Source organism: Crotalus tigris, unplaced genomic scaffold (genome assembly GCF_016545835.1).
Source record: "Crotalus tigris isolate CLP2741 ecotype Arizona unplaced genomic scaffold, ASM1654583v1 scf7180000019309.743544, whole genome shotgun sequence".
Classification (NCBI taxonomy): Eukaryota; Metazoa; Chordata; class Lepidosauria; order Squamata; family Viperidae; genus Crotalus; species Crotalus tigris.
In genome coordinates this window covers 351120-376482 of record NW_024097480.1, presented here as the reverse complement: position 1 = coordinate 376482, position 25363 = coordinate 351120, and the positions used below count along the sequence as shown (strand labels likewise).

At 40.2% G+C, this 25363-nt stretch overlaps 1 protein-coding gene across 2 annotated transcripts in view; it reads right to left on the bottom strand.

Moving 5' to 3' along the window:
- Positions 1-21128, bottom strand: part of LOC120316244 (calpain-5-like) — a 65085-nt gene extending 43957 nt beyond the window's left edge. The window contains exons 1-2 of one of the 2 annotated variants that reach the window (XM_039361598.1): positions 20954-21128; positions 13113-13289 (exon numbers count right to left, since the gene is read on the bottom strand). In XM_039361598.1, the coding sequence (XP_039217532.1) occupies positions 13113-13289; positions 20954-21085 (309 nt within the window). In that variant the 5' untranslated portion in view covers positions 21086-21128. The remainder of the gene's footprint in view (positions 1-13112; positions 13290-20953) is intronic. The other variant, XM_039361599.1, reaches the window with a different exon arrangement.
- Between the last annotated feature and the right edge of the window lie 4235 nt (positions 21129-25363).

The window sequence follows — 25363 nt, the reverse complement described above, 5'->3', positions numbered from 1 at the left end:
TGGATGGATGCTCATTCTCCGAGCTTGTGGGTTGGTTTTCGAACATTTCGTTACCAGGTAACATCTTCAGTGGATTTTAGGCCAGGGGTAGGCAACCTTGGCTCTTTTATGACTCGTGGACTTCAACTCCCAGAATGCCTGAGCCAGCCACACTGAGGGAAAAGGGAGAGGTTTCCAAGCTGAGCTAAGCTGGCTCAGGAATTCTGGGAGTTGAAGTCCACGAGTCATAAAAGAGCCAAGGTTGCCTACCCCTGGTCTAGGAGGCTCACCGTTTAGAACAGGAGGACTTAGGACAGAGGTAGGCAACCTTGGCTCTTTTATGACTCATGGACTTCAACTCCCAGAATTCCTGAGCCAGCATGGCTCAGCTTGGAAACCTCTCCCTTTTCCCTCAGCGTGGCTGGCTCAGGCATTCTGGGAGTTGAAGTCCACGAGTCATAAAAGAGCCAAGGTTGCCTACCCCTGGTTTAGGGGATGTCAGTGTTGGTGTTCTTCTGTTTATAAGGGCTTCATGTGGTCAACAGGTCTTGTGATGGGAAGGTAACATCAGGTGAGGGTCTTGTGAGGGGCCAGGTGTGAGTCACATCAAGTGAGGATCTTGTGATGGGTCTCCCCACCACAAGACCCATTACAAGACCCTCGCCTGACCCAAGTGATGGGTCTTGTGATGGATCTTGTGATGTTTCAGGTGTGGATCAAATCAGATATGGATCACACCTGATCTGTAACAAGACCCATCACTAGACTCTCATGTGATATAACCCTCCCATCACAAGACCTACTGCCCACACAAAGCCCTTATAAGTAGAACAACACTGGCATCCCCTAAACTCCGCTGATGATGTTACCTAATGGTACTGAAACATTTGGAAACCAACCCACAAGCTTTGAGAATGAAACTTCACCCTCATCCTATGCCCAAGCTACAGATATTCACCACTATTGGAAATCAAAAGATTATAAAATTGGGCAAGTCTAATTTAATAACTATCATACTTAGCAATAGAATTTCTGGTCCCTATTTAGTCATAAGTCATGGGAAAAAACCCCACATGTTTAAAATTATATTTAATACATTGCTTCCATCTGTTTATCTTAGAACTAAAAATTCTGGAAATTACTCCTGATTTTTAACAAACACAAATTTCATCTAAGTCTTTGTGGAGAAAAGAATGAAAATAACACAGAAATCCTTGACACTAACATCATTTCAATTTTACTTACAAGACAACAATTCAATAGGTGTTGAAATCATTAGATATTGCTCAGGGATGGGGTCTTTTTTCTCCTAAAGGAACATTTCAATCAGAGCCCAGAACTAACTAATCCAAATCTCAACAACCAGAATTCCGCTTAGAAACAAGGGAAAATCTTGATTTTCCAGATGTTGAGCTGCAATTTCCAGTAGCCCCAACTGACACGACCACTGGAGAGGAGTGCTGGAGATAGCAAACATGATTTAGAGGATCATAAACTGCTCAGGCAGGATGCAGGATGCAAATTGCCTCTGTAACCACCAACGCCTGCATTCTATTCTCATAAAATTGGCCAGATGTTGTGTACAGAATCTTTTTTGCAGATATGATGCACATTTGTGTTAAAAACAACTTCAGCCCGCCGTTTCTTTTTCTTAAAAACAATGATCTGCATATCTAAAACGTTAACATTTGAGGGATGATAAGTAGATAACGGAGTGGTCATTTTGAGCTCCAAAGAATTAGCATTAGTGGCTCTGCATCAAGTTGGAGAACTGTTATCTCGTGGGTTTCACAAGAATCCGTCATTGGGCTGGTTTTATTCAACATTTTCATTAATGATCTTGATAATGGAACTGATGGCTGATTATCAAATGTACGGGTGTCACCAAACTGAGAGGTCAGAACAACACAATGAGAGTCTACTCTAGACGTGTTGTTACATAGGGCTGAGATGAAAAAGATGCCCTTTAATAGAAAGAAATGTAAGTTTCACATTTAAGGGGAAAACATTGAATACACAGAGAAGATGAGAGCCAGTTTGGTATCGTGGTTAAGGCACCAAACTAGAAATTAGACTGTTGGCTGAGGAATTCTGGGAGTTGAAGTCCACACGTCATAAAATGGCCAAGGTTGGGGACCCCTGCTTTAGGGTACCTTCCAACTCTACAATTTTATGATTCCATAAGATGCATGGCAACCATCTGCCAGGAATTCCCATCCACTTCTTCATAGGACAATCAACTCCACTTCTAGTGAGCAAAGTAGCACACCAACCGAACGGTCACATTCACAACCTTTGCAATGTATTTGGAGACCCTGTTGCTGATTAAAGAAAAGGGAATACTGTTCTCTGGCCAGGATATCTCAGAGTGAGAATCAAGTGTGTGAAAATGTTAAATTAGAATGGGGAAAGAAATTAATTCTATTTAGGGCTTCAGAGCCAACACTTACCTAATATATTCCAAGTTAAATCTATAGATCTTTCCCATGTTATTTTCACTTCTATTCTCTCCAGCTATATACTCTTTCTATTCTGCCCAGCTATATAATCAAGTATATAACAATATATCTAATCAATATAATAATAAGATATACAATCATGTATGCAGTATAATTGAGCTATATAATCAGGGAGAAATTTCCTGACAGTGAGAACAATTAATCAGTGGAATGACTTTCCTGCAGAAGTTGTGGGTGCTCCATCATTGGAGGTTTTTCAGAAGACATTGGATAGCCATTTGTCCAGAATGCAACTCTGTAGGGTGTTGTGCTCAAACAAGAAGTTGGATTAGAAGACTTCAAGGTCCCTTCCAACTCTGTTATTCTATTAAGTGATTGAATGGGATGGATGGACATCCCCTGGCTTATTGGATACTGGAATATTATCTCATCTAGGAATTCTAGGTAGCTTGACCATGGTAAGGATTGACGGGATCCAACAAACCCTAGAAGGTTCCAGATGCCTTCCTGTGGCTCTATAGGGTCTTCCTTAGCTTCGGAGAACTTTTGAGAATCGTTTTCTTTTTCCATAAAAGAAAGAAAAAAGACCATTTGAAAACAAGACAGATGAATTTTGCACATAGCAGAATGAAGTTCGTTGCTCAACAGCACGCTGACCTTGATGGTGGTCTACTGAAGGAAGCCAACACATTAATTTTTTTTTAAAAAAAAAAACACCAATTCTTCTTTAGGGAATTAAGAATTGTTAAGAGTTATGAACATCCTCCAGACATTAAGACTCTCGGAAGAGGCTGACTGTCAGAGATGGATGGGGATTAACATTTTTCTTTGGTGATTTGAGTAGATTCTCTTCATAGATCATAAAATTGGCTGGCTGATTTTAGCAGGGTCCAAGAGGAACAGACGCAGACAAAATACCCCTAGGATAAGACGAAGTAAGCAAGCATTCCTCAGAGGATTTCAGCTTCCAACTTGTAATCAAACCGGATCTTTTCGTAAGATTGAATTTAGGAAACATAGCCCAACAATAACCAAAGACTTAGCTGTTTCTTAAGGAAAGTTCATGGATCGTTCGCAAATCTTGTAGAGTGTTTTGCCATTTTCTAGAGCTAACCAGTGCACGTATTTATTCGCATCATCCTTAATAATAATGAGGAGGAGAAGGTTGGGGCAAGAACCCTGAATATCTCCCTCCATCCATTCCAAATTAATCTATTGTGTAAGTCAAAATTATGTAACTTTTTCCAAACCCAATAAAACCAAAAAGGAGCGGATGGGCCTGAAACAAAAACTAAAACGCGATTTTATTTACATGTAAATATAAGTAATGGCATTTATTTAATTACAGATGGTCCTTGAGTTATGACCACTATTTCTGTTGTTAAGCAAGACAGTTAAGTGAGTTTTGCCCCATTTTACGACCTTTCTTCCTACAGTTGCTAAGTGAATCACTGCAGTTGTTAAGTTAGTAACATGGTTGTTAAGTGAATTTGGCTTTCCCCGTTGACTTTGCTTGTCAAAAAGTCGCAAAATGGGATCACGTGAGCTCAGGACACTGCGACCATCATAAATATGAGTCATTGGCAACTGTCTGAATTTTGATCACTGACTGTGCAGAGAATGCAACGGTCGTAAGTGTGAAAAATGCCGTTGTAATTTTGAATGGTCACTAAACAAACTGTTGTAAGTCAAGGACTACCTGCATTGATATAAATTGTAGTGAATTTATCAGACTTTAACACCTTAATTTTACAAGTTCAGGTGGTTTGCTATACGCCTCCATGACAGACTCCACCTCCCCCTGCCTCTGCTATCTACCCATCCATCTTGTTTGCTTCTCATATTGTTGTATTTTTCTCATTATATGTCTTTGTCACTGTTTATTTTATCAATCTATTTTTTTAAAAATCCTGTTCTGTTTACTCCTTCATTTTGCTTCCTTTTTATTATTATAAGCCATCTAGAGTAGCCCCACAATGAGACATGTGGCAAATAAATTTAACAAATAAAAAGTAATATTTTTTGGGGGGAACTTCCACGTTGAAAGAATTTCATTGCTGGTTGGAGAGTGTAGCAGAACCTTGAAAGTCAATCAAAACCATTCTCCAGCTCAACTTACAATGAAGCTCAACCTAGCAATTAAGGAGGAGTTATCCCTCTCATATTCCCCACCCCGACCCTCCCAGCTTTTTTGCAATAGTCCCCTTGTCGTCTCCCATTTTCCCAGGACCAGGTAGACAGTCCATCATACTTGTCTGTCTGTCTGTCTATGTTTGCGGCCACCCATCTATCCAAGAAGGTCTGAATCACAAATGATCAAGGTATAGTAAAATCACAAAACCACCCAATCACGTACATCCACGCCCTCCAAAAATCTAAGTTACACTATAGGTTTTATAATGGCTCTACCCTGCTTTGCTCCCAATCCAGAGAAAAGTGCCCACCTCCAGAATTGTAGCTCATCTGAATGCGTTTTAATGTTTTAATATGGGATCATAGGACATTTTTAATCCGACGACACGGAGCAACGCAAAATCAGTTCAGTCCCGAGGGCAAAATGGTGAAAGGCAGAACATTAGATCCTGCAGAGATAGGACAAGGGCTGTCTGCTCATTCTGCAATTAAATTCATACAGCTTCTGTTTGGCTTTGCTGCCTTTATTGTGACTCTATCTCTGCGTGTCTCCCTGGATAATGTCAATCTGATTGCATTACAACCGCATATTTATGGCCCACTGCCGCCATTGGGAGATGCAGTTTCCATGGCAACCGATCCTTAACCTTCTGCCTTTGTATGCCACATGCACCTCTGAATGATGTCAGTGGGGTTTTTTTTGTCTTCCTTTAGCCCCCCCAGCTGAGAAGGCATTTAACACTTTCCATTCAGTCACAAGAACTCCATAGATGTGTTTTAGGATAAGGGGGAAACATTGATAACAACCATTTTTGACGGAAAAGCTTATTTGAGTTCAGTTGATGAGACCTCTGCAGTGGCTCTGATCTTTCATTGTGTCCTAGACTTTGGACTGGTTCTTCTCCAGCCTGATTCCCCCCAAGTGTGAGACTTCCACTCAAGTTATCTCCCACCACCCCTGAATAATCTCTGCTCCTTCTGGGAGAAGTTAATTCATCCATCCTAAGGGGCTTTTAGCTTTTTCTATAGTGATGGCAGCTGCAAATGAGATTCCTTGAGACTCTCTGAAAATAGATGGTCTCTAAGGTAGTTATTTATTTATTTATTTATTTATGAGACTTATATACCGCTTTAAGTGCAAGCACTCTCTAAGCGGTGTACACCAGTAAGCAATGTATATATATATTTACATTGGCCCCAACAATCTGGGTCCTCATTTTACCTACCCCGGAAGGATGGAAGGCTGAGTCAACCTTGAGCCGGTGAGATCTGAACCACTGACCTGCTGAACACAGTCAGCTAAAGTGGCCTGCAGTACTGCACTCTAACTGCTGCGCCACCTCGGCTGGAAGGACAGTCCTGGACAGGAAAATTTCTGGGTGTGTGTATCTGTGTGTTAAAAAATCAAGATAGAAGCCCTGCTCTTTTTTGATGGACATAGAGATGGAATCTGAAGTTTTCAATTTGGTTTTAAGTATCAATTATATTGGACAGGGAGATGGTTTTGAAAGCTTCAGGTGCTTGGGAAAATAGCTTGACTCCCTCTTTTTTGTGGCAGCCCCTTAGATTTTGGAACACTGTTATCATGTCACCCCTCGTCCTTTTCTTCATTAGACTAGACAGACCCAATTCCAGCAACCGTTCTTCATATGTTTTAGCCTCCAGTCCCCTGATCATCTTTGTTGCTCTTCTCTGTACTCTTTCTAGAGTCTCAACATCTTTTTTACATCATGGTGACCAATTTGACCAACATCTGTTTAGTAGGCACATTTTCCATGCATTTCTATATCATCTTTTAAAAAAACATGTTGAGGTTTTTCGTATTATGCAAATCGATCATGAAATAACAACAGTGACCTTTATGATGTTCATCAATTTGCAGAATTTAGCCTAAATTCTGTAAGGAAATTTACTCAGATATAAATCTTTGCTCTATGGGCATTTTTCTCCCACTTCCAAAGAAAGCAGCTCAATGAAAATTTTAAATTGGGACAAATATTCAGGTCACATCTGGATTTTGTCCTGGAATAGGGTATTTTGGTATTTTGCAATCTGTCTAATAAGAAATATGTGTAAACCCTTTGCAAGAAAGAATTACGTTGAGTAGAAGGTGCTAATGAACATCATTTGCAACAGATGAAACTCATTTTTCCTCTGGGGATGATGGGTCTTATAGGGCAGGGTTGAGATGGCTTGGTGCTATGAGCCCCCCCCCCCCCGCCGCCTGATATTTTCTCAGCAGTTATCAACAATGGTGCTAAAATCTGGTAACCATGGAGACCTTCAGGCACCTGGGATAATTGAGTCCTCTCCTGCTTTTAGGGCAGGGTGAATCAATCCCTCTTGTTTTTTATGTTACTTTAAAAAAAAAGTTCCCAAGCTTTTACTGTCCTCTTTAGGATAAAAATAGGCAATTATTTTATTCTCCCATTATATTAGCCATAATCAGTATGCACAAATCTTCCTAATATAAAGAGGACAAAATTGGATGTGTAGCTGTTGGAAGATCCTATTGGAAAAAAATGGCGGCCCTTGATTAATTCTGCAAATCTGGTGAATTGGCAGAAAATCAGAATAACAGGTTGACCTGGTTTCCACAATCATTCCATCCTGCCAGCTTTGAAAAAAAAAAAAAAATCTAACGGAATCAAATCAAACCAAATCAAAAGTAACTGAACCAAAATGAAACCAAACCAAACAGAATTATCTAAAGTCTCTTTACTAATTGGAATTTCCACAGTGTGTACGTAAACAATGAGAAAATGTTTCCATGGAGATCAGATCAATACACTACTGAGTATGGGATGTTTCAGAAATGATAAATTAGCAGTATAATAATTACTGTAAATTACCATGGAGGAAGGAATATGTCAAGCTTATCCCACTAGTCTACCTAATATACAGTATATACACATAAATCTACAGATACCCATGCACATACATATACAGATACAAAAAACATGCATATACATATAGACATACGCATACCAACACACACACATACAGCAAGATTCTGTAATGTAACCTTGTAATAAGGAATATATATATATATCTCAGAATCTTCCAATTGCAATATTTTGTTAATGTAATCTTGTAATATGGAATCTGTATGATGAGCATGAAGCAACCGTTAGAATGAAATAAGGAGCAACTCCTGAAAAAATGCTTTAACATTGGGAAAAGAGGGTACCAACACTACATACTGCCACCTTATTCATTTAATTTATATGTAGAATATATCATAAGAAAATCTGGAATAGAAGAAATCAGAATTTAAATGGCTAGAAGAAATAGCAACATAGCAGATAGGCTGCAGAAACTGCTGGAAGAGAGGAAGACTTGAAATTTCAGTTTGCCTCTCATTATTAAAAAATAAGTTATCCGTCAGATCATGTCAACGGTTAATGCCAACCCAAATACAAGTGGCAAAAAAAAAAAAAGGATTTATAGTAGTTACAGATGTTATCCTGCTAGGCTCAAAAATACGCAGAGATGCTGACTGCAGCCATGTAAAGAAAAATCTATTTGTTGGAAAAAACGGACGTTTAGAAAAGCAAATCCCTTTAGGAATGAACCATTTTAAGCATTATTCATCCAGGAAAGTACATTTGTTTGAAGATTTAGCACTGAGGTCATTAAATAAGATGATGTTTATAAGGTAGCATCTTTTACAAATTCACTTAATCTCAAAACCACCCTTTGTGTGTTTGCCTTCCTCTGGATGCAGAGAAAACTGGTGATCTCTTGACTGCTTTTACTTATTAAATTCCTCTTATCCAGGATTACTGTTCAGTCCAGCTTCAACTTAATCTGAGAGATGTGTCTTGGCTGGTTCTTTTGAGCCCTGTTCCAAGAGTTATTTTCTTTCCTGTTTAAGCAAATCTTAAAAAAAGCCTTGACATTTGGCAGTGATGTGGAAGTGGTTTCTGACACATACCAATTCAATTAGTATCTTAATTGCACCCATTATGACCATATAAACCTTATAAAGAGGAGGCAATAAAATTTAAAACTTTACAAGGTACAAGAGGAGTCTCAATGAAAGTGTCTAGATGAGGAAACGTGCCTGGAGCCACAATCAAAAACATTACAATTTCCACAATTGCAGGTTCTTCAAAAAAGCAGGAGCTTTTATTTTACTCGAAACACATATACAAAGATATGCGGGAACAGAGCAAGTAGCCTGCAAGTGATTCAATAGCAGAATATAACAAAATAACAGAGTTGGAAGGGACCTTGGAGGTCTTCTAGTCCAACCCCCTGCTCAAGCAGGAGACCCTTTACCATTCCAGGAAATGGCTGTCCAGTCTCTTCTTAAAAGACTCCAGTGACGGAGCACCCACAACCTCTGGAGGCAAGGCGTTCCACTGGTTAATTGTTCTCACTGTCAGGTGCTTTGGAAAATAAACTGACCCCCTCTTCTTTGTGGCAACCCCTCAAATATTGGAACCCTGCTATCATGTCTCCTCTAGTCCTTCTTTTCATTAGACTTGTTGTTGTTGTTGTTGTTAGTTGCGAAGTCGTGTTCAACCCATCGTGACCCCATGGACAACGTTCCTCCAGGCCTTCCTGTCCTCTACTATCTTTTGGAGTCCATTGAAGCTCACGCCTCCTGCTTCGGTGACTCCATCCAGCCACCTCCTTCTCTGTCGTCCCCTTCTTCTCTTGCCCTCCATCTTTCCCAGCATTAGGGTCTTCTCCAGTGAGTCCTTCCTTCTCATTAGGTGGCCAAAGTACTTGAGTTTCAACTTCAGGATTTGGCCTTTTAAAGAGCAGTCAGGGTTGATCTCCTCTAGACTAGACACATCCAATTCCTGCAACCATTCTTCATGTTTTAGCCTCCAGCTCTCTAATCATCTTTGTTGCTCTTCTCTGCACCCTTTCCAGAGTCTCAACATCTTTTTATAATATGGTGATCAAAACTGGATGCAGTATTCCAAGTATAGTCTTACCAAGGCATTACAAAGTGGTATTAACACTCCACGTGATCTTGATTCTATCCCTCTGTTAATGCGATGTAGGATTGCATTGGCCTTTTTGTCAGCTGCAGCACATGGCTGGCTCATATTTAAGTGAGTAGCCCAGAGAGTAAACTTCTTAGTTTTGTATTCTATTTCTAGGACATGATTTCAGAATTTCTCCTTGTTTTCTCCAAATTGGAGCAAGTTAAACTCACAGGACAATAGATGTTCTGTGGGGTTTAAGAGATGAAATGTGGGAAAAAAAAATCTTCTCCCTTTGTTCTAATTCCATTCCCAAAAGATGCTTTCGGCAACTGCCTGTTCTACAATGAAAATCAGTTATATCGTGTTGCTCACTGGCATAACAAAAATAAGGATCTAAGCACAAGTTTTTAAGAAGAGACTGGACAGCCATTTGTCCAAAATGGTGTAGGGTTTCTTGCCTGAGCAGGGGGTTGGACTCGATGACCTCCAAGGTCCCTTCCAACTTTATTATTATTATTTTGGATCATCGCACAGTCAGCCAGATGTTCAGACTGGATTTGGCATTTTGTCTATCTATCGAGTCCTTACCCAGGACCTGGGATAGGCAGATGTGGATGCTTGATGGTATTACAGATATCGTCGCAGGATGGAAGCAGTTCCTAGTAAGGCCGCCTTTTGCAGTTGACTAATAGCGAATTTGTCAATGCCAATGGTGCTCCAGTTGTTTTGGGATTGCACCCAAGGAGCCTATTACTATTGGTACTACCCTTGCTTGCTTTTGCCACAGTCTTTCTATTTCTGTTTGTAGGTCTTTGTATTTTGTTATCTTCTCCAGTTCTTTCTCTTCTATTCTGCTGTCTCCCGGCACTGCCACGTCCACTATCCAGACTTTTTTGTCTTTCTTATCGACAATTGTTAAGTCTGGGGTGTTATGTTGCAGGTGCTTGTCTGTTTGAATTCTGAAGTCCCAGAGCAGTTTAATTTTATCATTTTCTATGACTTTCTCTATTTTATGATCCCACCAGTTTTTGCTTACAGGCAAATGATATTTTTTGCAGATCTTCCAATGCACCATTGTTGCTACTTTGTCATGCCGCTGCTTGTAATCAGTTTGTGCAATCTTCTTGCAACAGCTTACCAAGTGGTCCACTGTTTCTTCAGCTTCTTTGCATAGGCGGCACTTACTGTCTGTTGCTATTATTATTATTATTATTATTATTATTATTATTATTATTATTATTATTATTATTATTATTATTTTCACCCCCCTCCCTAGTTAGCTGAGAGTGAAGAATGCATTATCAAGGTGAGAAGCCTTCTTAAAACATGGGCTGATCAGAAATGAAAAAGAATTGGGCCTGCGGAGAACAGATACAGCCGTTTGACCTTCCCCCCCCCCAGTGCATTCGTGGTAGGATGAAGGCTAGCAAGATCAAAGTCCGGCCGGTATTTGTCTTTCCCATTATAAACATTTTGGCTTGGCTTTTTTTTTTTTTTTTTCAAAAAGAAGAATTCTTGGCTTTTTATTTCTTCTACTACCCCAATGGTTCCAATTATTTGCGATTCCCTACAGCACTTCTTGGACTCAGCATGCAACCACACATCGTGTGGTCATTCCAGAAAGCGTTTCAAAAAGAAGCAGCATTAGTGTTGCTCTGAGCAAACCGGGCAGCTTTGCTATTGAAGAAAAACTTCGAAGTTGCATGCACAATGTACATTTTTCCTGAAAGGAAAGAGTAACACATTTTGCTTTATTTTTTTTTTTTTTAAAAAAATAATTGTCCCAAAATCTGCTCTGGAAAGCAGAACATAAAAATGAGTTTGGCTGTACAGGGCTGTCCTCAAGTTACGATCCCAACTGAGCTCAAAATTTATGTTGCTAAGTGAAACGTGTCAAGGGAGTTCAGCCCTATTTTACAACTTTTCTTGCCACGTTTGTGAAGTGAACCACTGCAGTTGTTATGTTAGTAACCCGGTTGTTAAGTGAATCTGACTTCCCCTTTGACTTTGCTTGTTAGAAGTTGGATCACATGAGCCTGGGAGATGCTTTCATCTTCATAAATATGAGCCAGGCAGAATTTTGATCACGTGGGGATGCTGCAATGGTCGTAAGTATGAAAACCGGTCCTAAGTCACTTTTTTTCAGTGCTGTTGTGACTTTGAATGGTCACTAAATGAACTGTTGTAAGTTGAGGACTATCTGTATACCGAACTGCATATCCCATAGAAGTGACTTGTGTTTTGATATGTTATTTGCCCCCAAATATCAACAGTGATGTCGAAAGACAAACTTCAAAAATGACATTCAAGACGACTAAAGCATAACCACATGTGGAGTTTCTAAACAGAGGTCTAAGAGACAATCCAGGGGAAGAAAAATAATTGGTGGAGATGAGTAACATATGCCATCTTAAAAAAAAAAAAAATGTACTTAGTGCATTTCTGTTTTTTATCTGAACCAGCCTTTTCCTTTAGCTCTTCAATTCAGTTTTATGTCTTAATCGGAAAAACAAAACACACGGGAAATAATTTTCCATCTGGATTGTTAAAAATCTGAATCTGTTTTCCTGCTTCTGATCTGGACTGCGCAGAGAGGAATAAGCGAGCATAACCTCTCATCTTTATATCAATGAACTATTAAAATGCTAGGGTGGGATTGTAATCTTGAAATGGGATCAAGGAGACCCGTCTGATCATCAAACCCATTGAGTGAAAAGTGGCAATATACATAAATAATAAGGAAGTTCAAAGACTGCCATAATAACCCATTAGCTGGTTTCCTGGGGGAAGCTAAGCCCTTGGTTCCAGCTAAATCAGACTGTAGTATGGGACTTAAGTCACAATTAGTTTCCACTAATCTAGGAAAGCAAAGGACTCGTGGGGTCAGCCCAGCTCACATAAGGGACACCAGCACATCTGAATTTCAGAGAGGTGACAAAATATTTGTACCAAAGCTACAGCTAAAGTTAGAGATTCTTTCCAAGTTCATCTGTTTTGCTTCTTTGTCTTGAGCCCACGGAATCTTCTACAGTGGTACCTCGGTACTTGTCAATTGGTTCCGGGAGATATGATGAGTATAAAAGGGACAAGTACCAAACAAACCACACAACTAATGCATGATCCTTTGTTTTGACCAGAAAGGGTAGTGAGTCACAAGGCAACTGCCACTGACAGGTTGTAGCTTGCGCATCAAGCACCAAAGAATACTGAGACAAGATTTTCACCTCAAAATGTGTCAACTACCAACTTCAACGAGTTTTAAAGCGGTTGAGTACCGAGGTACCACTGTACAAAACTTGGACTCGTTTGAGTTTTGATTGCTGAACCAATGTACTGGATATTTTTCTGCAAAAGTCCAGAAAACTAAGTAATCCTTTTTGGAATTTTAATGTGACCTGGTGTAGCTACCGTTTAGCAACTCCTAAACTCATCCTACATTCACCTGCTTCACACATGATAGGAAGTATTTCAAGATGGTGGGTTGTGAAAGGGACAGCACAAAGTTTGGGCACGTAGCCAAGTTAAGTGAGAACAAGGTTCTTAAAAAAAATGAGATTTAGAAATAATGGGGCAACTAGACTTATATCTCACATACCTTGGGGCGTTTCCATTCCACATTCGCTAGTGGTGGATTCAGATAGAAGAGAGAAGCATCTGAAGCAGGAAACTCAGGGTCTTCAAAGAGCTTCTTCCGTTCAAGGCACCGTCGCTTGAGGTCTTCATACTTCTGATTTTTAAAGGGCTTGGCTGAGGTAGAACCCATGGACTCTGTCTGGAGAAAATGGATATATTGTTTTGTAGAAGTGGCTTGTCATAAAATCACTTTGACTCAACTAACGGCACATATACTTTGCCAGCAAAAGTCCATACAGTCAAAGCTCTGGTTTTCCCAGTAATAATGTATGGTTGTTGGCTGGACCATAAGAAAGGTTGAGCGCTGAAAAATGGATGCTTTCAAACTATAGTGCTGAAGTAGATTCGTGAGAGTCCCTTGGACAGCAAGGAGATCAAATCAGTCAATCCTAAAGGAAATCAACCCTGATTCTTCTTTTGGAAGGACAGATACTGAAATACTTTGACCGCCTAAGGAGAAGAGAAGACTCCTTGGAGAAGAGGATGATGCTGGGAAAGATGGAAGGCAAAAGGAGAAGGGGACGGCAGAAGATGAGATGGTTTAGATCAGTGGTGGTGAACCTATGGCACAGGTGCCAGAGGCGGCACTCAGAGCCCTCTCTGTGGGCACGTGTGCCGTTGCCCCAGTCCTAGGCCTTCAGCTGGGTTTTATAAAACCTTTTTGCTTTAGGTCTCCTCCGCCATGTACAAAAAAAAAAAGAAGGTTCAATCAGTCAACTTCTTGCGGGGAAAAAAAGATCTTGCAAAGTTGGAATTGATCGATTGAACTTTTTAGTCCCACCCAGTCTGCCATTATCATTGCAACCATGCCCACCCAATGGCCCACAGCCACCCGGCACCGGCTCAAGGTTGACTCAGCCTTCCATCCTTCCGGAGTAGGTAAAATGAGGACCCAGATTGTTGGGGGCAATGTAAATATATATATATATACATTGCTTACTGGTGTACACCGCTTAGAGAGTGCTTGCACTTAAAGCGGTATATGAGTCTCATAAATAAATAAATAAATCACTGGTTTAGATAGTGTCATCAATGCAATGAACATGAATTTGGGCAAACTCCAGAAGACACTGGAAGAGGGGGGGGGATGGCATGCTATGGTCCATGGGGTCACGAAGATTCAGACATGACTGAGCGACTGAAGAACAACAAAAGGCAAAGAATAAAATGTTACAAAGAAAAACTAGAAAGAAACACCAGTTTATTTCCACAATAATGATAGGAAAGTACTTTCTATGTCACCAGACAACAGCAGACTAGCGTAGGTGATGATCAGTTTGCTATAGAGATCACACCTTTGTTCTCCCACCCCTTCCCATTTATCCGTCATCATCCCCAACACTGACCAATTTGAAATCTTGTATATAGCCAATAGATGACTGGACCACTGCTATGCAACACACAGCTTTATGAAATTGCAACCACGGGACATGATTTGCGTAGTGTGCAACTCCCCATAAAGCTGACTACAATAAAGTGTGAATTTATACAAAATGTATAGAGGAACTTCTTGGTAGAAAAGATTTTCATGGAAAGTCTGCTTAAAGGAAATACACTAGAAATACAAAAATACAATACACTAAAAATACAAAAAGTCTAGAAAGATAGCTACGATAGTCTAGAAGTTGGATTAAAAATGGATTCTGATTTAGTATTACAACCAGGAGAACTAGCGAGCTGACCATTTGTCAGATCATCTTAGAAGTTGATCAGTTGCAGAGTGAGCTGGTTGTGAGTAAGAGTGTAAGTAGCTGAAATGAGTTTAGACATACTGGCCCCATGAAATTTTGCAACAGCAGAAAGGCTAGTTTCCGATAAAGGATGCTAAGGTTTTTCTTTCCCTAAATAAAGATCCATAAAAATTGTTTGGGAAAGGATAAACAGATATCACTGAAAATTGCATGTAAATAGTGAGAATTTAAAAAAAGAATTCTGTCAATGGAATCTGGATTTTAAAAATAAGCCTTGAACAATGAAAGCAAGACTATCTTTTGTTGTTCGATGGGCTTTGGGATAATTTATGTTAAAAGATATGCAAATTAGAAGCAGATGCATATTAATGTACCCGGAGACTTTGCGAACATAAGTGGATACAAAATTCTGCATAAATTAAGCCCATAGGGAAGGTGTCGTGCAGAACTCAAAGGTTATTTTTCTGATATTAATCAGATAAAATTGTTAGTGATTCGCACATCTCCAGATGGGGTGGAGAATAAAAGCAGGCACAAACCAAATCAATATTTTAAAAAATGAAACATGAAATTGTTCTCCTGAGTATTTTGGAGCTTATTATCTGGCAATAAAACTCATTGGCATATTATTAAAAATCCTGCCTTGGCCAAACTACCAATCTATTTTATACATAAGAGGCTATTTAAAAAGTTCCAAGGAAATTTCTTTTTGGTTTACCAAGGTAGAATTTTAAGGGTAGGTACAATAACACTACAGCCAGTTTGGTGGAGTGATTAAGGCACCAGGCTAGAAATCAGAAGAGTGTGAATTCTAGTCCTGATCTTGGGCCAGTCACTTTTTCTCAGCCCTAGGAGGGAGGCAATGGCAAACCACTTTTAAAAAACCTTGCCAAGAAAACTGCAGGGACTTATCTGCGTGATCTCCAAGAATTGGGCATAACTGAAAGGAAAGTAAAAAAAGTACATTCTAACTTAATTCTTGTGGCACAGTCTTCACTAGTCATTCCAATTTTCTGAAGCTTTAAGAAAACATATAGGGGGCTGGAGGCGAAAACATATGAAGAATGGTTGCAGGAACTGGGTAAAAGAAGGACTAGGGGTGACATGATAGAAGTGTTCCAATATCTAAGGGACAGGCACAAATAAAAGGCGGTCAACCTATTTGCGAAAGTATGAGAGGGCAGGACAAGAAGTAATGGTTGGACACTTATTATCAAAGAGACATCCAATCTAGAACTAAGGAGAAATTTCCCGTCACTGAGAACAATTAACCAGTGGAATGACTTGCCTCCAGCTGTTGTGGGTGCTCCATCACTGGAGGCTTTTAAGAAGAGACTGGACAGCCATTTGTCTGGAATGGTATGGGGTCTCCTGCTTGAGCAGGAGGTTGGACTAAAGACCTCCATGATCCCATCCAACTCTCTTATTCTGTTATATAATAAGTGTCTAACAGCTCGACTCCCTCTATATTTGGAAGTGTTACAGAATGAGTTTTGCAATCGTTGTTGTTAATTGCGAAGTCGTGTCCGACTCATCGCAACCCCATGGACAACGTTCCTGTCCTCTACCATTTTCTGGAGTCCATTTAAGTTCACACCTACTGCTTCAGTGACTCCATCCAGCCACCTCATTCTCTGTCGTCCCCTTCTTCTATTGCCCTCAATCTTTCCCAGCATCAGGCTCTTCTCCAGTGAGTCCTTCCTTCTCATTAGGTGGCCAAAGTATTTGAGTTTCAACTTCAGGATCTGGCCTTCTAAAGAGCAGTCGGGGTTGATCTCTTCTAGGACTGACCGGTTTGAACGCCTTGCAGTCCAAGGGACTCGCAGGAGTCTTCTCCAGCACCATAGTTCAAAGGCCTCAATTCTTTGTCGCTCAGCCTTTCTTATGGTCCAACTTTCACAGCCATACATTGCAACTGGGAAAACCATGGCCTTGACTATACGCACTTTTGTTGGCAGGGTGATGTCTCTGCTTTTTGGTATGCTCTCTAGATTTGCCATAGCTTTCCTCCCCAGGAGCAAGCGTCTTTTAATTTCTTGGCTGCAGTCCCCATCTGAGGTGATCTTGGAGCCCAGAAAAATAAAATCTGTCACTACCTCCATTTCTTCCCCATCTATTTGCCAGGAATTGAGAGGGCCAGATGCCATGATTTTGGTTTTCTTAATGTTGAGTTTCAAGCCAACTTTTGCACTCTCCTTCTTCAATCATTGCAATCAATTGCAATCATTGCTGACAGGTTATTTCCCTTTCCTACTTCCTAAAAACCCACCTGTTTTACCCTGAAAATATCTCTAGTCCTCTTAAAAGTATGTATCTTCACCACCATTCAGAAAGCTAGGGAGGTCCTGATTCTGTAGGACCTCCCTAACCTTTCTATCTTTAAATGAATACCAATGGAAGGAGCAGCTCCATAAAATATTTCAGACTGGGAAGAATCAGCAGACATAGGAAAGGCTATGGAGTGATGGAAAGAAGTGTTCGGTGTTTGTGATTGTTTGGGGAAATCCAAAACTAAACTCAGATGGCATCCAAAAGAAATTTCAGAGAAAATCTCAAGCAACCCAAGAATAACATAGGATAAAAAGGAGTAGCCTTCACAGGGGAAGGAAAAGTTTGAGAAATTGCAATTGGAGTCTTAACATAGAATAATTTTGGTCTTTATATTGTGGCTGATAAGTCCAAATCTGGTTCGAAGATCAAGAATTGAAGTAAGTAGAGATTGTTTCAGTTGGAAAGAAATTTACATTTCTGAGATTAAAGAATGGATTCAAAATACTGTGTGCATTCTTGATCCATTTGTGCAATGTCTTTCTTTTGTGAAAATAAGATGGACTAATATGTTCCTAATATGGTCCATATGCAACAGTACGTTTAAGAACGTATTTTTTTAATTCAAATTTGTTAGAGTCACCCAACTCCGATGGACTCTTAATAACATTTTTTTTTCTTTCCTGTTTCCTTCTCCTCCCCTTAGCTTATTTTAACCTGTATGTCTGTATTTGTTTGTATGTGTTGAAGAGATTAACATAGGATGCAGTAAGGCAAACCAAGTAGTAAAAGTAAGGTTTTACACTTGGGCAAGAAAAACCAAATGCACAGGTACTGATTAGGTGAAAATTGTCCTAATAGACAATGAATTACTATAAATAGGAGCCAGCAGTGTGCAATAGCCACCCCAAAAGCCAGCACAATCCTAGGCTGCATTAATAGAGGGATAGAATCAAGATCATGTGAAATGTTAGTACCGCTTTATAAAGCCTTAGTGAGACTGCGCCTGGAATATTACATCCAGTTTTAGTCACCCCAATATGAAAAAGAGGTTGAGACCTTGGAAAGAGAAGAATAGAGAAAAACAACAAAGATGGAAGTTTTAAAGAAGAGATTGGACAGCCATTACGTCTGAAATAGTATAGGGATTCTTGCCTGAACAGGATGTTGCACTAGAAGACCTCCAATTCTGTTATTCTATTCCGTTCTGTTCTGTTCTGTTCTATCCATTCAACCATGTCCAATTCTCACTGATTCTAGGGACCAGGCTCCCCTCACATATTCTGATCTTAGGCAACTTCTTATTCTATTTTTCTTCTATGATAAGGGAACTGGAGACTAAAACATATGAAGGATAGCTGCAGGAATTGGGTTATGTCTATTTTAATGAAAAGAAGGACTAAGGGTGACATGATAACAGTGTGTCAGTATTTTAGGGGCTGCCACAAAAGAAGAGGGGATCAACTTATTTCCCAACGCATCATAAGGCAGAACAAGAAAACAATGGATGGAAACTAATCAAGGAGAGAAGCAACCTAGAACTAAGGAGAAATTTCCTAACGATGGGAACAATTAATCAAGGGAACAAATTGCCTTTGGAAGTTGTGGCTGCTCCATTACTGGAGGCTTTGAAGAGACTGGACAGCCACTTGTCCAGAAAGATAGAGGATCTCCTGCTTGGGCAGGAGGTTGGACTAGAAGACCTCCAAGGTCCCTTCCAACTCTGCTATTCTGCATTTAGGCATCCCTCCTGTTTCCATTTGGTAATGAACCCAAGTTTGTATAATCAGTTGGAGGCACGATACATTAAACCCAAAGAAGTGGATTTCTGCAGCTGCAGAACTGATTCTGCCACAAGAATCTTCTTTGGAGTTGACCACGATGTGACAATCACTCTTTTTATGAACACGATAACCATATTCACTGCTAGATTGTCATGTTGCACTAAGCCGTGGTTTCTTTAACTACACTTCTATGAACAAATCATCATTAGCAGGAACTGCACAACAGTCTAAACCATTAACCATTAACAAGAGAAGGAACAAGCAAGAACCTAAATTGTCCTATTAACATTCAATAGTTTGTATCTAATTTAAGGCTCAGTAATGAATTTGTGCTGAATTCTTTTCTTTGTGCCCAGCAAACTCTGGGGGCAACGAGTCGCCCAGCCCTGCCATAAATTTGCAAATCATAGATACTGCTTTTCAAGAATATGCTGACTTAAACGAAAACAATATTATGGCTTAGGGCAATGTATGAACCTAGACATTTCTTAACAGCAGAAAATCAACTACCACTTATTAATTCTTATTTATAGGTCACTTTTCATTATGAAAAGGGGGGAAAAGCAGGTAATTTACAATATGAAACCAATACAGTCTGTATCTGGAGATTGTGATGTACAATTGTACAAACAAAGCTACTGTTTTTTGTACAGTTTCTGCGGTATGAAATTCTTCCCAATAATTATGGAACTTACTTATGAGAAAACACAAATGAACATGCAAATCAGTCTTCCCATTAGTTTCTGTGTTTCAAAGATTGTTGCTGCTGTTTCAGTTGAAGAGGTATGAAGAAAATGTGAAATTGTCCTTTGAAACTTTTAGGGTGCAAAACTCGTGTTAGTAATGTAATCTTTTTCTTCTTCTTCTTCTTGTGCCATATCCGTTATCGGACGTTGGCGATCATGTTGGCGATCCTGTTTTTATCAGCAGCCGCACGAAAAAGTGCTGCTGAGTTTTGTCCAAACCAGTCCCTTAGATTTTGAAGCCACGATGTTCTTCTTCTGCCTGGACCTCGTTTGCCTTCCATCTTTCCCTGGAGGATTAAATGGAGTATGCTGTATTTTTCTGGGTGTCGCATCACATGTCCGAAATATTCTAATTTTCGTTTTTTAATTGTTTTGATGATTTCCCTTGGCTTTCCCAGGCAGCTTATCACCTCCTCATTTCTGATCTTGTCAACCCAGCTTCTATGTAACAGCCATCTGTCAATCCACATTTCAAATGCTTCTAGTCTCTTCAGGTGGCCTTCTGTCAGAGACCGACTCTCTACTCCATAGAGCAGGATAGGAAAAATATAGCATCTGACAAGCCTGATTTTCAGTCTTAGGCTTATGTTGTGACTGCAGAAGACCTTTTTCATTTTGAAGAATGCTGTTCGAGCTTTCTCTATCCTTGTCTTTACTTCAACGATCATGTCCCAGCTTTCATGTAGATTAGAACCGAGGTGTGTGATCCTTTCAACTTTTTCTAGTGGTATTCCTTCTGAATTTATTAGTGGTAAATTAGCGGGTTGTTCGCTGACGACCATGATCTTGGTTTTTGAGGTGTTAAGCTTCAAGCCGTATTTTTCAGATATTTGTAATCTTTTTAGAGGTAGCAAACAAAGGTTATATCTCTATTTGTAGCCTGAACACAGATGACATTCTTCCCAGCCTCCCTGCATAGTTCTCTATCCTTAAAGGCACACAGAGGTTTGTGTAAACAATTCCCTAGTAAAATGAACACACAATCCTCTTTTCACAGCCAGTCTCTTAATTTTACAGAAATGTGGTTTTGCCCAAAAGCTTGCATTCTTGAGATTATATTTGGTCACTCTTTAAACAAGTTCAGCTCCACTTCTGAACTTTAAAAAAAAATCCAAATAACACTCGGGGTAACAAAGTTTGTTTGTTTGTTTTTTTAAGTTATAATTGCCACCAATTCTTGTTCATCTGGATTTTTGTCCTTCAGTGCTAGCAACCCCAACGGATATATTAGAAGATTCAGTTTAATAAATATTGCATTTTCAAGGGAGAGATCCTACAAATTTAACAGGGTACAAATCAATATTATTAACTCACCTGAATTAAAATGATTTTAAGCCATGGAGTTCCTGTTCTGCCAGGCAAACGTGCACAGAGAGTTTGCAGATCCCTGCAGCAAACAAACTTCTTAACCTGAAATCTCTTTGGACTGTACCAAATTTTTTTCATCACAGGGGGAGGTCAAAATAACTTCTGTCCACTTCTGTTTCTCTTTCTCTCTCGCTCTCCCTCTTGAACTTCAGTTTGCAAAATGTCTTTATGAGTCATGTGGGGAACATTTTAAAAAAATAAATAGCTGGAAAGGAATTCATTTGGTTCGTTCCTAGGGTACATCTGTTTAAAAAATTAGCATCAACATCCTGTTGTCAAAAACAAATACAAACAAATAAATAAAATAAACAGACTGGAACAAAGAGCATCTTGAGGTATCTTGAAATCATGTGTTGATGAAGAGTTGATGAGGGATGAAGGAGGGAGAAGAAGGAGGGAGAAGAAAGGAAGGATGAAGGAGGGAGAAGAATGTTGTTTTTATGAAGAAACGTGAGCGAAAATGGGACCAGCTGTTCTTTTCTGCTTCTATTTAATTGCTGCTTTTATAACTACATCAGCCAATGTTTCTTCATCTGGCAAGACACAACCAGTGATAGATCAGAGGTGACATTGTTCAGAGAAGGCTTGTTAATGCTTTTTCTCTGATCTTTTAAGCAGGTTTTCATTTCCTTCGCAATGTCTCCAAAGGAATGGTTTAAATTCCTGGGAAATGGATGGAGTGCAGGCCTCCATCATACAAATTCATCAAGCTACTTTCTGGGTCAGGGGTCTTCAAACATGGCCCTTTTATGACTTGTGGACTTCAATACCCAGAATTCCTCAACCAGGTGTGCCTGGCTGAGGAATTCTGGGTGTTGAAGTCCACAAGTCATCAAAGGGTCAAGTTTGAAGACCCCTGTTCTGGGTAGTAGATCAACATCTTCTACCTTATTAGAATGTAGAGGAATTGTCAGAATCCAATTATATTTCATCTCTAGTTATCAGCTATAGAAAACCCCATTTCTGCCTTCTCTGGATTCTGTCATACGATGAAGGGAAGGGGGTGAACAAAGGGGCTTTATGGCCCTCACTTCCTTCAGTACACTTCAAAGAGACTGAATGTGGATATCGCCAAAAGGACTAACCATAACAATGGGGCTATTACCTTTCATGTACTCCTCTCTAAAGTCTCCATCCAGCCGGCAGTAAGGAAAAGGGGGTGGGAATGTAATGCCTGAGACTGTCGCAGGAAGAAGGGGGTGATTGGGTGGGGCTACTGGGGAACCCCTTAAAACCTTGAATGGGAGAGCTTGGACCCCAAGTCCTGTCTAGAACGCCTGCAACCATTTTCTCTTATTAAAGGATGCCTGTTGGAAGAACTATTCCAAGAGTTCTGTCTTCTTAAGATGCAAAGTGGGGTGGGTCCTTACAGGAATAGAGAGTGGTAGCAGTATATCTGTCCATTCCTTCTGTTCCCTGCTTCACACATCTCAGTCTCCGAAGGCTACTCCCATATTTTTGTGGTTGTTTTCCGTCACCAAGTTGTGCCTTCGTGATCCCATGGACCACAGCATGCCAGGAGCCCCTGTCCTCCAAGTATCCTGTAGTTTCCCCAAATTCTTGCTCATTGTATTGATGACACCATCTAACCATCTCCTCCTCTGCCGTCCCCTTCTCCTTCTCCTTCCACCTTTCCCAACATCAGGGTCTTCTCCAAGTATTTGACCTGCAGCTTCAGTCTCTGTCCTTCCAAAGAACAGCCAGGGTTGACTTCCTTTAGGATTGACTGATTGGATCTCCTTGCGATCCAAGGGACCTTCAAGAATTTTCTCCAATTCCACAGTTTCAAACTACGTCCCCACATGCCATTACACAAGTGGAAAAGGAAAACACCAGTTTTTAGTAAGTAAAAAGAATTTAAAGTAATTTAGTAAGTAAATTCACAAAAATGCCCCTTAGAAAAGAGATTCCTACTCAGTTCCGCCCCCTCCCTGGAAGAATATCCATTACCAAGCCCTTTTTATAAAAGCATAATCAAATTAAATGCAAATCTTTATTACAATCATCGACCAGCATAAATAGGTACAGTTATTAAAACACAGAGGATACACCGCAGTAAAAAATAAACATCTAAAAGTATTTGAAAAGCTAGAAGATATTAAAGATGATGAATTAAAAATAGAAATACGTATAAAAAGATAAGAATCCGAAAGAAGGGTTAGGAGGATTAGATGGGTATCGTATGTGAAAGAACGTATCAAGTTATAGAACACTCTAATATTGTAATATGTGGAAGGACCTTGGGAGATGGGGAAGAGTTATAGCCAGGGGCATTTGGATAAGAGACAACTCACCCTGCAGCAGGAATGTGGAATTGGCAAATATCCCAGAAGGGATCCTCCCTAATTTCTTGGCCTATAATGGCCCTGGGCGGGCATGGAATGTACTTAAGATTGACAAGAATTGTTTAAGAATCCACTGAATAATAGAATAAGAGGGACTTTGCAGATCTTCTACTGCAATCCCTTGCTCGGGCAGGAAACCCTATACCAGGGGTATCAAACTGCAGGCCCCTGGGCTGGACACATCATGCAGAAGCCACACCCACCCATTGCCAGCAATGGCAAAACAGTTCCGATACGTTGCACGACATCATGCGACGTTGTGAGTTTGACATGTCTGCCCTATACCATTCAACATCAAAATAACATCAAAATGTCCTTATACCATTTCAGACAAATGGTTGCCCAGTCTCTTCTTAAAAGCTTCCAGTGTTCAAACGCCTACAACTTCCGGAGGCAGGCTGTTCCACTGGTTAATTGTTCTCGCTGTCAGGAAATTGCTCCTTAATTCTAGGTTGCTTCTCTCCTTGATAATTTTCCATCCATTGCATCTTGTCTTGCCTTCTGGTGCTTTGGAGAATAGGTTGACCCCCCCCCTTCTTTGTGGCAGCCCCTCAAATATTGGAAGACTGCTCTCATGTCACTCCTATTGTAAGATTCTAACCATACAATAAATTTAGAGCTAGTACTTATCTGGTCTACATCATAAGGCTGACAAATATGTTAAACTAAGTCCTCATTAAAACTAGTTTACAGCACTGGTCATTCTCCACTGAATTTGGAGTACTGTTGCATAGAACCTAGATGTTGTAATTGTATTGGTATCAGGAAGCAGCAGAGTGGTGTAAAATGGTCTAGGGCAGGGGTAAGCAACCTTGGCTCTTTTATGACTGATGGACTTCAACTCCCAGAATTCCTGAGCCAGCGTGGCTCAGCTTGGAAACCTCTCCCTTTCCCCTCAGCATGGCTGGCTCAGGAATTCTGGGAATTGAAGTCTACGAGACATAAAAGAGCCAAGGTTGCCTACCCCTGGTCTAGGGTAGCCTGGGTATTTATGCCGTAATGGTGAGATGAGGGTAGTATGAATGTCTCTCTAGTAGAGGCACTGAGCAAGCACATGCTCCGTTGTTTCTATGTGAAGTAGAGCTAAGAGGGAGAAATATCTTCCTTCTGCCTACTGATAATCCGAGGTCTTGTGACTGACCATGTCCATTACAGCAGCCATGCATTTCACCCACTTCAAAATTCCAAATGTGCTCATTGGTTGAAAATGTTGCCTGTCTCTGGTGTTTTTTTTTAAAGTGTGTGTTAGAAAAAAAAACATAGGGAAATTACTAGGATAGACAGAATTGTTTAGGAAAAGAAACATGGGGGAGACCTACATAATACCTAGGAGCCGTGGTGGTGCAGTGGTTAGAAGGCAGTATTGCAGGCTGATTCTGCTGACTGCCAGCAGTTCGATCCTGACCGGCTCAAGATTGACTCAGCCTCCCATCCTTCTGAGGTCCACAAAATGAGGACCCAGATTGTTGGGGGGTAAGAGGCTGACTCTGTAAACCGCTTAGAGAGGGCTGTAAAGTACTGTGAAGTGGTATATAAGTCTAAGTGCTATTGCTATTGTGATCTATCTATCTATCTATCTATCTATCTATCTATCTATCTATCTATCTATCTATCTATCTATCTATCATCCTATTGCCAGGGGTTCGATCCTGACAGTGCTGAGGGTTGGCTGACTCTGTAAACCACTTATAAAGCACTGTGAAGCGGTATATAAGTCTTAGATGCTATTGTTATTGCTATAATAAATAAGGATCCCAAACAATCTTCAGCCAGTTCCCAAACACCCAAAATGGATGTCCTAGAAGGTCCTTTTAATGCCCCCCCCCATTTTCTCAAAGTAAGTAGGAGGTGGAGGCTCACAAGCACAATTTTGGGGGTAATTGTTGCCCATTTTACGGAGTATTCCCCCCTCCCTTCGTAAGAGCAGCTACAATTTAATGACATTTCATAAACATCATAAAACATAATTGCTTAGAAGCTCGTTTCAGTTGCGATTACATCATTTACTTCT